Source organism: Myxine glutinosa, chromosome 5 (assembly GCF_964187855.1).
Source record: "Myxine glutinosa chromosome 5, kmMyxGlut1.1, whole genome shotgun sequence".
In the NCBI taxonomy this organism is placed as follows: Eukaryota; Metazoa; Chordata; class Myxini; order Myxiniformes; family Myxinidae; genus Myxine; species Myxine glutinosa.
The window spans coordinates 166,027,381-166,044,377 of NC_136265.1; the positions used below are offsets into that span (position 1 = coordinate 166,027,381).

At 45.7% G+C, this 16,997-nt stretch overlaps 1 protein-coding gene across 1 annotated transcript in view; it reads right to left on the reverse strand.

Moving 5' to 3' along the window:
- Positions 1 to 3,261: 3,261 nt before the first annotated feature.
- The window catches only part of LOC144892416 (protein flightless-1 homolog), a 31,346-nt gene continuing 17,610 nt past the window's right edge, over positions 3,262 to 16,997 (reverse strand). Inside the window, exons 14-30 of the mRNA XM_078779022.1 lie at positions 16,043 to 16,222; positions 15,880 to 15,962; positions 15,649 to 15,723; positions 14,593 to 14,676; positions 13,909 to 14,092; positions 13,550 to 13,657; positions 13,266 to 13,457; positions 12,979 to 13,164; positions 9,512 to 9,651; positions 9,177 to 9,366; positions 6,576 to 6,733; positions 5,969 to 6,029; positions 5,742 to 5,870; positions 5,530 to 5,636; positions 4,415 to 4,520; positions 4,243 to 4,308; positions 3,262 to 4,054 (exon numbers count right to left, since the gene is read on the reverse strand). Of these exons, the coding sequence (XP_078635148.1) occupies positions 3,926 to 4,054; positions 4,243 to 4,308; positions 4,415 to 4,520; positions 5,530 to 5,636; positions 5,742 to 5,870; positions 5,969 to 6,029; positions 6,576 to 6,733; positions 9,177 to 9,366; positions 9,512 to 9,651; positions 12,979 to 13,164; positions 13,266 to 13,457; positions 13,550 to 13,657; positions 13,909 to 14,092; positions 14,593 to 14,676; positions 15,649 to 15,723; positions 15,880 to 15,962; positions 16,043 to 16,222 (2,178 nt within the window). The 3' untranslated portion in view covers positions 3,262 to 3,925. The remainder of the gene's footprint in view (positions 4,055 to 4,242; positions 4,309 to 4,414; positions 4,521 to 5,529; positions 5,637 to 5,741; positions 5,871 to 5,968; positions 6,030 to 6,575; positions 6,734 to 9,176; positions 9,367 to 9,511; positions 9,652 to 12,978; positions 13,165 to 13,265; positions 13,458 to 13,549; positions 13,658 to 13,908; positions 14,093 to 14,592; positions 14,677 to 15,648; positions 15,724 to 15,879; positions 15,963 to 16,042; positions 16,223 to 16,997) is intronic.

Sequence of the window (16,997 nt, forward strand, 5' to 3'; positions counted from 1 at the left end):
GGAGCCAACGAGCCGAGGGCGTGTGACTCCCCGCTGAGCATGCGCAGGAAGAGGGAGGTGACGTCAGATGCGCGCTGAGCTTGAAGAAAGAGAGACGCCACCTCCGAGCGCTGTGAGGCCTCCCTGCATCTTTTGGACCGTGCTTGATCCTGTCCCCGAGCCAAGGTGCACCTTGTGCTATCAACCGACCTGTCCTTCCCTGCCATCAATCCCTGTGTAAGTCAGTCTTGTTCCGTTTGTCTGTGGTCTGTCTGGGCTAGATAAGATTGTATCTAAGTGCCTATCTCTTCTGTGTCTTTTACCTCACTCTACCTTGTAATCTACCCCTTTTCTCCACCACTAATTATATCCTCCTCCGGAGGTCTTGAGAACTGTACCCCTTGCGTCGTTTCATTTATCCCATACCAGTCGTTGTGTCCTTTTCAATCATTGATTTAGCGTAGCGCGATTTGGCCAACGTTCGAGTGGAATCGGGTGAGTTGGGGGTAATCGGGTAAACTGTACGAACACGGCGGCCATTCCGCTCGGTCAAGCAACATCTTTAGCCGTGTCCGTAACAATATATTTGCATTGGGACCGCTGGGATTGATTCAGAATTTGAATTGAGTGTCTGAGTCAGAATTTTTTCACACTTAGCCCCTCGCAGGAATTTGATTCCTGTTTATAAAATTGTATTTGAATTAATCTTCAATGCATTTCTACTCATTCACACATACATACGCATGCATATACTTACGCTAACATTCGGGGTCTGCCTAGCAGGCATGTAAGACATCAGCCATGATAAAGCTTGCAGTGTTAAGTGTGGAAAAGTTCTGAGGAGATTGTGGCTGGCTCAATAGAGCAGTGGGCTGTTGACGCGTTATCAACGGAGGTCCGTGGTTCGAGCCCCGCATTGTCAGAATTTTTCCACACTTAGCCCCTCACAGGAATTTGATTCCTGTTTATAAAATTGTATTTGAATTAATCTTCAATGCATTTCTACTCATTCACACATACATACGCATGCATATACTTACGCTAACATTCGGGGTCTGCTTAGCAGGCACGTAAGACATCAGCCATGATAAAGCTCGCAGTGTTAAGTGTGGAAAAGTTCTGAGGAGATTGTGGCTGGCTCAATAGCGCAGTGGGCTGTTGACGCGTTATCAACGGAGGTCCGTGGTTCGAGCCCCGCATTGAGTCAGAATTTTTTCACACTTAGCCCCTCGCAGGAATTTGATTCCTGTTTATAAAATTATATATATATATTGTTACAGTTTTCGCCGCCCTTCCTGCCCTTACCAAGGGGAGATGAAGCCCCTTGTTATTCTTGGGCCGGCGCAACCGAGAGACTTGAAGCGCCCCTCCCGGGCAAACGCAAGGTAGGGTTTCAGGACAATTCTCGCACATACCTAAATACCTGCGCCGCCGCGGAAGCGGGGAATCAAGCCTCGCACTAGCCACGTGTAATTTGAGTACACCGAGCGGATTGCGTACCACGTGGTCCGTGCAGTTACCTCTGGTCTTGGAACCCGATTCGAGCGGTTCTATTCGTACCACGCTTAGTCAATGATGGAAGGGACGAGACGGTCGAATAAAGGAAGAACACAGGTTTAATTACTATTATGTACAATGATCGGTAGAAGCACAGAGACACAGAGCAGTCGTATACTTATTTCCCAGACACAGGCCCGATCACACTCACAGAGGGGAATTGAAGGTAGGATGATGTTCACGCGCTGCCGTGGTCGTCCAGGAACGGCCCCGCCCGGCGTGGCTCTCCACGGTCACAGCATGTCCCGCGATGAAGGCAAGCAGGCGGTGGAAGGGATCCTTGTAGCGCATCTCTCGAACAACGGGCAGATGAGGCAGGCGGGAGGGAAATGTATGCGTCTCTCAGTGCGGCTGGGCGGTTTTCCACAGCGCATTTAGTTACCAGCGCGCTATCACTCGCGTAACCCAATAGAGGCTCTGCCTCAAGCTCAACCGAGCGCTTAATTCGTAAGAGCGCTTATAGCTTAGTTCATGCGTGTCTTCTCTCAGAACTACACGAGCTCAACACCCAGCGCATGCCCTTCTCACAACTTGTCACTCATCAAGCTCATCACCCATCTCATAACTGAGGTCAGGGGCTTCGCTCAACGGGTTATATGGCCAACCCCCTTAGCCCTCTCGAATGTTCCAACCACGCCAAGTGACGCAGTGCCGCAGCCACTCCCTTCGAGCCCTGATTGGCGGCTCACGCTTACCGTCAGCTTCTCCTCCGCCCTCTTTCGGTCTTGCCTCGATTTGCCAGGCCTGCCTCGTGTTAATTTGTGCCAAACGTCAAAAGCGGCATAAGGCGGCATAAGGCAAGAAAGGACCTAACTCTCATTATTCTACTCAACGCAAGACTAACTCAGGAAAAGGACTATGCTTACACATACTAAGAAATAACTGAACTATCGCGAGGCTACGTGTTGTAATGTGACTAAACTATGAGGGGGAAAATTAACCTTTATTGTACAAACTCCCGCGATGAAGCTAACTCCAAGGGCCTTTCACTCACTCACCGCAGGCAGGTTGGTGGTCTTTCCGTCTTCTACCGACTCCTCTCTGGCCTTGCCCCCCCCAGCTCTCTCTGGGCTCTGTCCTGCAAATATTCCTACAGGTCGCACAAGATCTGCCTGCAACCCTCTTATGGTCAAACTGCCAAAATCAAGACTCTCTGCTCACCTTCACTCCTCTTTTCTCCCACCTCTGGAACAAACTCCCTCACTCTCTTCAATCCCACTCCACCCTCCAGGTCTTTAAAACAGCTGTTCACCACCATCTCTTATCTTCCCCCATCCAAAACCTTGATCTTTTCTACCCCCGCTAATTTCACCGCAATTCCACTTTTTTGAAATACCAACTTCTGTCCTCGAAGTCCTTGGTGTCCTTGTGTTTTATACTTCTCCCACCCCCCCCCCCCCTTCCCACGCCTCCTCCCCCCAAGCCCTCTCCCTCCCACACATCTCCCTGCTCTCAAATGTTGTGTTTGTGTGCTTCCCCTTCTCTCCCCATCTTGTCTTCCGCTCTCTCTTTTTATATATTTTGTTTGTCTGGTTGATTTGTTTGTGAAATAAATGTTAGCTCTTTCACGAGCCTCGATTCAGTATACAAAAAAACAACAACTCAAAACCGCAACAATATAATTATATATATACATAAATAAATAAACAATAATTAATCAGTAAGGCTTGCAGCATGCCTTTTGCAAACTGCTCATAATAAAAAAAACAAGACTTTACTTCAACATTACTAGAAAATGCTCGCTTTATTTCCATTTGAAAAGCACAGCTGCACCCAAATGGAAAAGCAAAACGTATAGTGCACGTGACCGATGCACTCGGGCCATGGACTGGAAGCGACGCCGTGCAGGCTACTGTGATTCCAAAAGAAAGAAAATTCCCATTGCTGTAAAGTTTGCAAATATGTGCTACATGTATGCCATTACAAGGCAATGGTCAAACTCATTAAAAACGTCATTACATTTGCCAATACATTCTCGTCGAAATGCAAGTCAGTAAAATAGTGCAGGTACACTCGATTTGCACAAGAAACACGTTCCAAAATTGCCAAAACAATCCAATAACAAAACTCGTTTACCAATCGATTTTTAACCCCTCGGTACAAAATAAAAGCAAATATATAAATATATATATATATATGAAAATATTTTAGTCCCATAAAAGATCAAAGGTTAGCGATTCACAAAGTGATCTAGCTGGAGGAGAAGCAGGAGGGAGAGCGAGGGTTGCGGATTGGTTAGGGAGAATGATTAAGCACTATGCACACAAAGACGGTGGTTCTTGGTGTCCAGGTGGTTCTTCAACCAATCCACCCACCCACAAAAGCTGAGGATGGACCCCAACAATATATTTTTTAAATTCGAGCCGTGGTAGTGAGCACCAGCGACTTACTACTCAGGAATGGTGCGGAACTCTCCCCAGGCATGGAAGCACTGAGTGAATAACGGCGGTTCGTTGCCTTTTCGTACGAGTTTCAACTTCCGTTTGGCCTCCTTGCTGCGGAGATGCTGGATGTAAACCTGCATAAAATCCAAATAAGCAACACGCATCACGAATGTGCAAAGAACACCACAGGTGTTTGTTGCACGTAGCTTTGACGCAAAACAAAACATTTTAGAATCGATGACAGCAGTGGCTAGGCCGGTTAGCCAAATTATGTAGAAAGAGACCAGTGAATATATTTCCTCTGATCAGAAATATATCTTACCTGGACAGCCTTGAGTCCCAGCTTGATCACTACCTGGCTGCTCTGCTTCCCCACCCACATGTAGACCTGCAACATGTGTACTCAATCACAGCTGCAGGAATCATTTTTGCAAACGCTAAATATATTGAACCATGTACCTAATTCTATCTGTGCCTCAAATTTCATCATATACCTGGATTCCGTTGTCAAGGATCATGATGTCATCGTCTGCCAAATCATCCTGGCAAAAGTCTGAGCATTTCTCGGAAACTGAGAAGTACCCCTTATCGTTGGAGCATCTGTATAACAAAAACAGGACGTGTTGGTTAGAATGTCATGCAAGTGCAACCACATGTGGTTCATGTACAAATGGTGGGTCACCTGACCAAGATCGGGTTTGTTAGACTCAAGTAAAGCATCAAGAAGATTGTCAATAGCTGAGGTTTAAAAGTTGGCCTCCAAGGCCAGACGCAGACTGGACATCGTCCGTCATGCAAAGTCCTTCCTTGGCACACCTGAACTCCTATCCACCTACAAGGCTTTCTTCCACCGCTTGGAGTACTGCTCACCTCTCAGGGCTGGCTCCCTTGCCTCACACCTTGCTTAGCTTGACGCTATGGAAACCAAGGCCTTCAGGATCATTGGAATCTCCCGCGATGAATCTGTCTATGAACCTATCACTTTGTCATTGCCGACAGGTCGGTGGTCTCTCTGTCTTCTTCAGTCTCCTTTCTATTTTTGCACCCTGTGCCCTCTCCATGCTTTGTCCCTCCGCCCCCCAAGTAACTGCAGGACGCACGCAGTCCACCAGCAGCCACCTCTGAGTGAATCTGCCTAAATCCAGAACCACTGCTCACTTCCACTCATTTGTTCCTCTTTTTTTCCCCACTTGTGCAACCACCTTCTACACTCTCTTCAATCTCATTCTTCCATCCAGGTCTTCAAGACAGCTGTTCACCACTATATGAAGTCACCACCAACTCAAATCACCGCCATCAAAAGCCATGATCTCTTCTGCAAGCAAATAAACAACACCCACCACTTCCAACAGTTTGCTTCTGTGTCCATCTTGTCCACCCCTTGCATTCTCCCCTACCCTTCTTCGTTACCTGCTTCCCTTGATTGTTCATGTCTGTCTATTTTGTCCCTATGCCCTGCTGTTGGAATTTTCTCCATTCTCCTGCTGTTCCTTTAGTTGTTGCTTCCTGATCCATTCTGTGCTCTAGCTCTACCACGAGCCTTAACTACGTATACGAAACAAAAAAGGTGAAGGCACAAGTAAATATATATGGTATACATCTGTCGTACCGGAATAGCCGCGCATGTTTCATGTACTCTGCCCCATCTTTGTAAGGTTTTTGCCCACCGATCCCCACCCAGAAAAAATTCTCCGGCTCTTCGCCTTCATTGAGCACCTGCAGGAAAATATATTTGAGAATGTCGCTCTTGTTGCAGATAATCCATGATTACTACCACCCTGGAAAAACCCTGATCCCAAATAGAGGTGTTTGGGTTTCTACCTGCTTTGTGTAGGCACTATCAAAACGGCTGTTGATAACATCCTCTGCCAGTTTGGCCTCATCAGGGTCAGCAGCCCGGCCGATCCATGCATACACTATACCAGGGCTGTCTTCGCTATTGAACGGGACCTGAAATGATGGTACCAAAACACACAAACTTTCAAAATCCCAAAATAGCCATCAATCGCTGTCCACACAAACTAACTCAAGATGAAGACTGTACAAACCTTAAGGATGAAGCAGAATTCAGAGTTCAGCAAACTAGGGTCGGTATCAATTTGTATGCACCTGAAAAACAAGGAGTTAAAAAACCCTCATGATGAAAACAGCAAAATTGGGTTTTCAACATATTTACCCATCATACGCCATGTTTCTGAATAATTTCCACTTATTCAACCACAAAGAAAAAGTGTTTCGCAGGTAAAGCTGAAGTCATGCAGACTTCACGAGACTTTTGAAATGTAATCTTAAACTTTTCTATGCAAGGTCTAGGCTCGTGGAAGTTAGGACACAGAACAGATCAGGACACATCATAGCAAAGGGAACAGTAGGAGAAAGGGGAAATGCCAACAGCAGGGCAAAGGGAGAAGGTCGACAGAAATTGACAACCAGCGGATGCACGTAATGATAAGTGGTTGGGGAGAAAGCAAGGGATGCACAATATGGATACGTAAGTAAAGTTTGGGGAGGGGTGAGGAGTGGTTTAACAGGTTTAGCACAGAATTCTCCACCTCCGAGTACATTTATGCATTATATTGATGCAATGATGCATCCTCGAGTTGTCTTTTGCAATTCGATGCCCTGCCGGTTGTTCTAACCGGTTTCTTCACGGACCTGCTGCAGAGGGCACTTCCGTTGGTACGCAGGTGGTACAAACACGGCTGCTGTCCTCGCTTATCCTGCGCCCTCCTCTGACCATGGTGGATTATGAACTTTCGGCGGAAGTGTGCCAAGAATTTCAGGTTCTCCTGCTGCTGTGTCATTCGCACCACCTACACACGCAGACACACGCAGACACACGCAGACAGACAGTACCCCCAATGTTACGCTACAAAAACACGATTTGAACAGCTGGAATGAACACTTTTTATTTATTTATTTTAAACAATGCCATGCATGGTAGCTCTGATCGCAATGGTATTAGTTTTAACATGCGACAATTACACATAATTAAGAACTATAACACTACCTAGTTGTGTGACGAGTGATTTTACTGTGAAGTTTTTGGAAGAATTCGGTAGGATCAATGTCATGGACCTGCTACCGCCATCATACGAGGCAACTTGACGATTTCTGTTTGCACAGTCTATGACATATCACCGGTATCAAGTTTCCAGACAAGATGCCTAACACCGATGTGCTTTGGCACAGCAGCATAACCGAAATCGAGGTCATGATCAAAAGGAGATCCCATTGCACTGGCTTGGTCCCATTGTTTGCATGCCAATCCTACAATTCCCAAAATAATCTTTCACAGTGATCTGCAATCCTGATATTGGAACAGAGTTGGGCAGATGAAATGTTATGAAGATGCACTAAAGCCCACCTTAAAATAAGACACGGCCACACTATTAGACCACAATGGTATCACGTCATCAGGCTGCGTGGTTCCGAAGTTGGTTGCAAATCACTCGGCACACAACGCAACTTGTCTGGCTTCAAATATGAAACATGTGTCGCCACATGTGTGTGTGTGTCAATGATCTGACTAGTCTTCCGTCCGCGTGGATTTCAAACGAGACACCCGCACTGTGAAGTTCATGTGAATCAAACAATGTGAAGAAACAAATGGTCTTATTTTGTAATTTTACATCTCTTACTTTCAAATATAATATGGTATTTGGATCAATTAGTTATAAATATGACATTCATTTGACAAAGTGTTCATGTTCAAAACGACAACAAAAAACTTCCTAACCACGATGTTGATGCAGTGGAGTCCATACAAGAAATGTAAACTGCCATTCTGATGCCAAAATGTATCCAAAGGGTAAACATTTGTAGGAAGTGGGCAGCAATGCTTTATAGTTCACATTTCAGTGCCGATCCCAAGTTCCCTTTATGTATTGTGGCTTGCACGACATGTCGGCCAGACAAAATAACCTCTTCTGGAAGGTCGTTAATGTGCCACCTGTTTTCTTTCTGACAATCCGACACAGGCCTTGTAATTCCCCCGAGACTGGCTCAGATTGCAGAAGCTCAAACATCCTTGAAGCAAAACCTTGCTACTGCTGCCTTCAGCCAACACTCACAACACCGCTACGCCAGCACACGGATTTCCCCAACACTCTGCCGCCACCCTTTCTTGTGTCAAATAACTGTGAGGTTTATGCCACAACTGTTTGCCTTACTTCGCCATCATCACTGTACTATAATTTAATGCCTTTTAACGAACTAGGGCATGCCCGTACTATATATATGCCCGTACTATATATCTATCTAAAATTATATCCCCCCCCCCTCTATTTACATGAAATGGTTTGGTTCATTCGCAACGCCAAAGCGAACGGCGAACGGCTTGCGAGTACAGTGACAATCCCCCCCCTCTATTTACATGAATGGTTTGGTCCATTCGCAACGACCACAGAACCCCCCCCTCATGCAATGGTTTGGTCCAAAGCGAACGGCTTCCGGAGTTTGCTAAAGCAATCGCCATCGCGTGCACAAACGCGCAGGAAAGCGAATGAATCGCAAATTCGTTTTTATTAGTGATACGAATTGAATTGGGAGAAATTGGGAGATGAATGAATTGGGAGAAATAATGCGCATAAGAAATCGAATTACGTACCGTAATGGCGGTCAGCTCGTAACGCGCTCAGCTCCGCTCGTCTCACATCGGCCACGCCTACGCAACAAAGCGTTCTGTGATTGGATGCCGGAAAGCGTGCTGCCGGACAGTCGTCACTGTCCGGAAGTTCGCAAATCGCAGTTAGGATGAATCGTTTTAATTTAATCGCAGTTTGAATTCGTTTTAAAACATAGTTTAACGGCAACATAGTTTTCCAACGTGAAATAAATGAATACGCTGTCAAATGTGCCGTCCGAGGCAGAGTCTGATCGCCACGTTCGGCACACGTGATAGCTCGCTGCTCTCTGATTGGTTGAAGCGTTTTTTGGACATATCTCGGTAAGTACTTGTCCGATTAATATGAAACCTTGAAAAGGCACATCCTCGGGTCCCCAGCAATATACCTGGCAAGTTTCAAGTATATCGGACCCGTGGTTGTCGAGAAACAGCGGTCACAGACACACAGACACACAGACACACAGACACACAGACACACAGACACACAGACACACAGACACACAGACAGACACACAGAGATTGCTGGAATTATAGATAGATGAGGAAGGAAATATAATGTGGATGTAGCACAGGTCTGATGGGCTACACTACTTCTGGTTCTTGTACAAGAGGCAGCAAAACCTCTTTACCTCCATCTTGGTGCCTGGAAAAAGGCTTTCGAACTTCTTCTGCAGGCTAAAAGTGAAGGTCAGCCATCCCATGTTTGAAGCCTCACGACCCTGCCAAAAGTAAACCACAGATTGGAGATCTTCTTCCTGCTGCTTCTCTTCCTCCACTTCTTCCTCTCCTTCTTCATGACTCTCCACAGCAACCCAGTACCTTAATGGAATTCATCAAACACCACAGTTAATTACCGTTACTCACTCAACTCTCCTTTCTGTAAAATAAAGTTTGACTTTGGATCAACCACAGAAAAGTTTCCAGGAATAGGATACAGAACTGCTCGTGTAATGCAGATCAGGACCTGCAGAGGAAGACGTAACAGTCGTGCGAGTAGAAATGTCCAAACTCATTTTCAGGTAAGCGCACAAACTTCCTTCCCTCAAGCACGAATGACTCGATACTCTCCAAGTCCTCATTCCACTCTTCTAGTAGTTGCTCAGCCTGCATACAATATGGCATACACACGACACAAAATGCACTCTGTACTATATAAAGCATACTGAAGAAAAGAAATATTCATCACCAAATGGCAAATACAAGATATTGTTTGGACGTTTATGGAGCAGGGGTCAAGAGTTAGAATTTAAAGCAGACGATGTTGTAGGTCAAAGAACCAGTGGGCCAGGACAGGCCATTTTGTGTTCCAGCAAAGTCAGAGAAGAAAGGCGAGTACTGTTTACTGTGTAGGGCTATGATTGACACAGACCTCGATTGGCAGCCTGTGTTGCAGCTCATTGGCCCACAGGGTGTTGGCCAAATCAATGGTCTGCCTTCAAGAGAAAGGTAGGGGCCAGAAATGGGTGACGACATAAATATGCCGAGCTGGCGAAGTCCAGCATGCTGGAATGTTGGATCCTCACGTCATATTGCTCACTTATCCTTGGGCCCCAGCAGAATAATCTCGAGTCATCCAATGGGTCGCTTGCCCTGCTCTGCTGTTGTTTATCGACTGTCGGCCTCGTGGGGCCCCGACCATTCCACTTGCCTAGTTCCCTTTGTGGTGCGTGACTGTTGAGTATGTGTGGGCCCTTAGTGGGTGATTAGTTTCATTTTTAGCTCACCTGGACTTCAGTCCGGTGACCTTATGCGATCGAGCAGTGTCCGTAGGTCAGTCGGAGTGAGTGAGTCCATAAACACTTTAGTCATTATCGCTTGAAAGAAAGAAAATTTTGATGAAACTTTGCCAGAAGCTTCATATCTGATTCCTCACGAAGGTTTATTGACCACCTCAAAATCTGTGCTCATTGAGGGGGTCTATGGGTGTTTTTTGACCCTCAAAATAGGTATTTGCTCTCTTCTCTGAAACCACACACACAATTTCGATGAAACTTGACTACAACCTTCATCACCAGTGATGTAGCAAAGTTTGTTCCAGTACAACAACACAACAACATGCATTTTAAGGCCATTTTCTCTGCTAGAGCGGGGGTTAGCCTTGCGGTCCCCATGACAATCTTCTCCATTTTGCCCTATTTTCTGCATTTCTCCTTGTTAACCCCCTTGCCCGTATTTCTTCTTTGACCATCTTTAGCCAAGTCTTTCTCGGTCTTCCCCGTCCTCTACTTCCTTCTACATTCATTTCCATCACTCTTCTCAACCAGTCACTTTCATCCTTCCTCAACACATGACCAAACAATCTGAACCTGTTCCTCTTCACAGCATCAATCACAGGCTCTATTGCCATCATCTTTTGCAATTCATAATTTGTCTTCCACTCTCTCTTAACGATACTCTGCACATCCACCGAACCATTCGCAATTTCCACCCTTTCCAGCCTTCGTTGCTGCTCTACGTTCATTACTCATGTCTCGCTCCCATAAATCAAAACACTTCTCACACATGCAGCATACACCTTTCCCTTAAGCTTCAACGACACTCCCCTCCTCATCAGCACGCCACTCAGTTCCCGAAACTTCTTCCATGCACATATCACTCCAGCAACCGTTGCCGAGTCTGATCCACCTTCTCCATTCAGCATGTCTCCGCGGTAGCAAAATGTTTTCACACCTTCCAGCTTCACGCTGTCTCCAATATCCAACTCAATATTTCCTCCATCTGCAGCTCCCTCTGTGCACACCTTACATTTGAATGTAGCTGCCACACTGGTTAATGACTCTCTCAGACCACTACATTTTTGATGAACCCACTCAGCGCACATTGTACATTGAATGGAGTTCACTCCGACACCCTTCCTGCACACAGCACATGGCCACTTCCCAGTTCTTTCCACCTCACCACAAGCTTTACCACTTGCCATCACCTTCGTCTGTCCGATATTCACCTTCAGACCTTTTGTCTCCATACATTCCTTCCACCTGTTCATATTTTCCTTCAGTCCATCCATACTTTCCGCAATCAACACCAGATCATCTGCATACAACAACTCCCACGGTAAACCCTCCTTTACGTTCTGAGCCAGCACCTCCATCACAGCTACAAATAGTAGTGGACTTAGTACTGACCCCTGATGCACTCTCACCTTCACCTCAAACGCAGCACTGTTCCCGTCCTTTGTCCTTACAGCTGTGCACGCTCTTTTGTACATTGCCATCACTACTCTGATCAACCATTCCTCCACTCCTAACTTCCTCAATGCCCATGTCAATACTTCGCGTGGAACCCTATCGAATGCTTTCTCCAGATCAACAAACCCAAGAAACTTCTTCCTCTTCTCCATGTACTTCTCCTGCAACTGCCTCACAATAAAGAGCGCGTCTGTCGTTCCTCTTCCTGGCATAAATCCAAACTGCATTTCGTCGATCTTCACCTTCTTCCTTATCCTCCTCTCCAACACCCTTTCCAATACCTTCATTCCATGCTCCAATAACCTTATCGCTCGATATGAGCCACACTCCAGAGGGTCACCTTTCCCCTTGTATAGAGGGACGAGGGTACTCAGTTCCCAATCCACTGGAATGCGGCCTTCTTTCACCACCAGATTACAGATCTCTGTCATTCTCTTCACACCCCAACTTCCTGCTGCCTTCAACATATCTTCCACAACTCCCGTCGGCCCTCCCGCTTTTCTACTTTTCATTGCTTTTATCGCTTCCTCAACTTCCTTCTCAGTTATCTTCTCTGCCGGTCCTAAAACTGGGTTACTCTCTATGTTGCCATCCCATTCATTCTCTGTATTCAACAGCATTTCCATATATCTTTTCCATCTTCCTTTAATTCCATCTGGGTCCACAACGATTTGTCCCACTTCATCCTTCAAGCAGTGAAGTGATGAACTGGAGCATGTTCCAGTGATGTACCAAAAAAAAAAAATCAGGGTCGAAGAGGGTTTGTGGGGGTGGGGGGGGTGGGGGTTGAGTGACTGTTGCTCCTGATCCAAGTGAGCTTCAGGACACATAGTCCTATTTTTTGTTAAGTTATTGTGAGTATTAATTGTGTCCATCTTTGTTGGGGATTATGTGCAATGTGTCTTGCGTGAATAAATTATATATTTCTTCAGCCACGGCGTCACTGTGTGTCCGTTCTTGCCATATTTCCCTTGCCGACAGATTAGGATTGTTGAGTACATCTGGAGGGAAATAAACGAAGTAACTCCCTTGTTTGGATAACGACATGTTTCGACAAAAGTTAAAAATGGCATATTTCTCAACCGCTCTGGTACCTTCTGTCCAAATTGAGCCTTTTCGTTTGACTATTCATGTGATTCATTCCCAGATTGTGTCGATAATCTCCTTGATTGCAATTGTGTTTATTGTGATTGCTGTACACACGACACTATTAAAATGTGCAGAGTGATGAGTGGATGGTTACCTCAGAGAGAGGCATAGGAGCCTGACGGGGGCAGAAGAGTGCGCAGAGGTCTGATTTTCCAGCCTCCTTGTTCTCGTCACGTTTAATCTTCAAGGCGAGGTCGCCTTGCTGGGGCTTGGCCTCGGATCCATGCATGAAGTCCACCTGCAGGATGTCGTCCCAGTTGTTGAACTTCGACTTGAATACCTGCCTCACATAAATCCAGAGAAAAAGCAACATGGTATTTTATTTTACACCCTGCCAGTCATAAACCTGCCTCAATCCTGCCCAGTCACTTTCAAATTAACCTGCATCTCTGTTCCCTCAAGGTTGCGTAGCAGGACAGCGTACGGTGGCCGTGGTAACATGGCCAACAATTCCTGACCAAGCTTAAGGGCCGCAGCGCGGAGCAGGCGAGGGGAGCGCCGACCAATCCAGACAAACACATCGCTGTGGCAGTCCAACAGGTACACGTTATAGGTGTCGAGCACAGATTGTACCTGCACACACGGATGTGCAAGCAGGCCCCATCAATGTTGTACAGTGGTGAGAAAAAGATTGTGTGGTGTCCAAAACATTCCCAAGAACCTACCAGCCTTTGTTGAGGGAACAACTCAGCACAGATCTTTTTATTCTTGTGTTCTACCAACAGCTTGTAGTTAACTTGGGGCAACTCCAGATAACCTTGGCCAAGACCAACCTGCAAAATCAACATCAAATCGTCATATTATACGATCTATACACTATTATAATAGACTATAAACTGTATGTGAACCACTTGCAGAAACAATCACCAAGACAAAAAAAAGAAAAAATTTCCTATATTATATTTCATTAAAAAAAACATTTCCCACCTATTTCCATCCAGCCTTGGGGAAAAAAACAACAACAACCAATCAACCATATAGATCAAAATTACATGGTGCCAGGCTATGACGCCATTGCATGCACCTTGAAGAGCCGAGGCTTGCTGGGGTGAAAATCATCTGGTAGGTGAGGTTTAATGGCCGACGGTTGACCTCCAAGTATCTCCCAAAACTTCTCCCAAAACTCTTCAGTCTCCTCACCCTGGTTGAGCACCACGATCTCTGCCTGGCCTTTCCTTTCGTTCTTGTTTATCTTCTCTGCAAATAACCTGGAGGCCACAAAGCATGCGCGCTGAATACAGTGATCTCGCTTTTCCGTGTATGGTTGCTTTAATGTTGCACTCAAAATATAGAGCTCTCTGTGTACATCAATTGTACATTTGTCTGCCCGACTGAGGCAAACACGAGTCAAATAAACCACATTTAAGCCCAATTATTATTTTGATTTACGGTTCATCGAGTAGTTTGTAAATGTACAAATGCAAGGGATTAGGATACATCCATGTACTTTTACATGAATTATAAGGGCATTAGTATGTTATGGACAAATAAACATATCATATGGGATTTGAACCCGAGATCCCAACACCATAAGGCAAATGCTAATTTGGACAATATGCCAAAACCGTTGAGCAATTGTGGCCCAAGGCCCAATCGTCAGTTCATTGCAGTCTTACCCACTGGTACCTCACTCTTCCCAGAGTCCAGATCTTGTATTAAAAACAGACAAACTTAAAATTGTGTGCAACGGTGGTATTGGCATCCCGACCTCGCTTTGGTTTTTGAGCTGAGTGAGGCCTGACTGCCCTTCCAGATGTAGATCATCAAACCGGTATCGAGTATGAACGAGTACCTGAAAAAACGAGACCAGCATTTCATCAAACTTAAACAAAAACAGACTTTGCAGCAAAGTACAACTACAACACGATTTTGACTTTTTTAATGAAACGAGAGCAAAGTTGATGGTGCGCCATCACAAATCCCCACGCTCCTCACCAAAAGCAAAGTTTAAAAATGGCAAAATGTTCCACCAGGTATGACCCAATATGAAATTATGAGTATCCCCCCCTCCCTACCCCGTTTTTACCCCCGTGACCCCAATCTCCACCCCGTGGCATTAACCGGAAGTCAAATCCAAAAGGTCGTTCCATACATCATGCGTCCACCAATGTCGATTGCATATGCAAAGTTTCATTGAAAATGTTTTAGAATGTGCCCGTAATTGCATTTTTTGTATGCATAGTCGAGGCTCGTGGAGGATACAACAGGACAACTAGTATAGCAGCAAGAGGGGGGAAACACCAACAGCAGAGCCGAAGGCCAAGATAGAGGTAGGCTTGGACAGACAATGGGTGTGAGGAGGAATAGGGGGTAGGAGAATGGATACACAGGGTGGACAACATGGATACAAAAGGAAACTCTCAGGAGGGAAAACTGAAAATTTGGAAGGAAGAGGGATATCAGTGGGTTGGGGGTTAACTAGAGTAGAAAAGACTGGGGGGGGGGGGGGGGGGGAGGGAGGGAGGGAGGAGGGAAGCAGAATGGGGAGAGGGTGGGGATATTAAGGGGGATGGGCCAACAATGAAACTGCTCTTGCACCTTCATACTATGTGGTGATCATAACCACCATTTGGTGATTTTCTGCACAGCCATTAAGGAGGAGATAGTGTGATGGATGGACAGACATACGGAGCTGATTACAATATCCATCCATTTTTTTTCAAAAAGCGTGGAGATAAGCATGATCAGACTCGACAGATTTCACTTTGTGCAATTCAAAATGACAACAATGAAGATGTCCAAGATGGAGTGGTCTAAACGTCACCTGGGATCAAGCGATGACCAATGCAGAGCATTGGCTTGCAGGTAGAAGTTCCGTTGGCCAATACACCTATACAGTCTGAAACCACACAGCAGAAACAAAACATTATGTGTAGTGCAACACGCCAACGACATGAAAGCAGAGCGACAGGTGTCCGAAACTCCAAGCCACAGATCTGCTCTGCCACAGAGAGGTCTGGTTTCCCCACAGTGGATTTGCTGCGGATCTTCTCACCGTGTGATGCAATTCACATCCTCAACAGTGTAGAATCCACTTGCACTGCCTCCCTCAATATAAGAGACCTCATCGTCAAACACCTGCAATAACACAAGTTGCTTTCATGAATAAATGGTAAGTATTAGCGTAAACCAAAGGGCCAAGTTGGTTTATTACTTACAGCCATGAATTCGTCACTCTCATCCCCCATCTCTTCGCGCACAGTCCGACTTTCAGCTCCCAGGAAGTTTCTCAGGTTCACTGCATGGATTGCAGCACAAGCCATCTTGTCTAGTGAAGCATCAGCTCCGATCCAATAAAATATTTGCCAGCTGAGGGTTCCACTCTCCTCCAGGAACGTCTGCATGACAAGGGCAAAGCAACTACTATGCTGCTTCTTTGAACCCACAATGTAAATACCTTTACATGTCTGTAACAAAGTCAGTATAAAAAAAATAAACAGACACCCAGATCTTCAATAGCAGGTTTGCTGCCATGACCCTAAAGCCCTGAAAGCACCTTGTAACCCCCACCCACCCAATTTGAAGGAGGCATACCAGCCTGTCATAGTCCTCCATTCTCCTTCTTTTTTTTTCTCCTTTGTTTGCAAGGTCTAAGGCTCAAAGGAGCTGCGTACACAAAATGTCACAAACGCGTAGACAAAGGCAGGAGAGAACACCACAATCCACTTCAGACAAAAACAGCCAATGAGCTTGGGAGAAGTGACTTCATTGCCCAAAGCATTCTGGGTACTAGGATGCCATCAATCATGATGTCACTTTTCTCTCTGCATTCAGCAGGGCAATCATGGATAATTTTCTTCATCCCATGGGATTTGTCCGTGCCTTACCCTTTGAATGCTGAGCGTCAAGCAAGAATGCAGCACGTACCATTTCAAAATCCTTTTTTATGACTCGACCAGGGTCAGAATCGAAGCACCGACCTCCCAGACCCAGAGCGGACGCTCTAACATTTATGCCACGAAGTTCTAACAAATGCATATTGATTATTTTCGAAAACCAACTGATAAAATGGTGGAGACCACCATCAAACATTTGCTCTAGACCACTTCCCATCACATGCTCCACAAATGGAACAACTTCTCCAGATGCACAAGTTAATGAAAAACAAGCAAA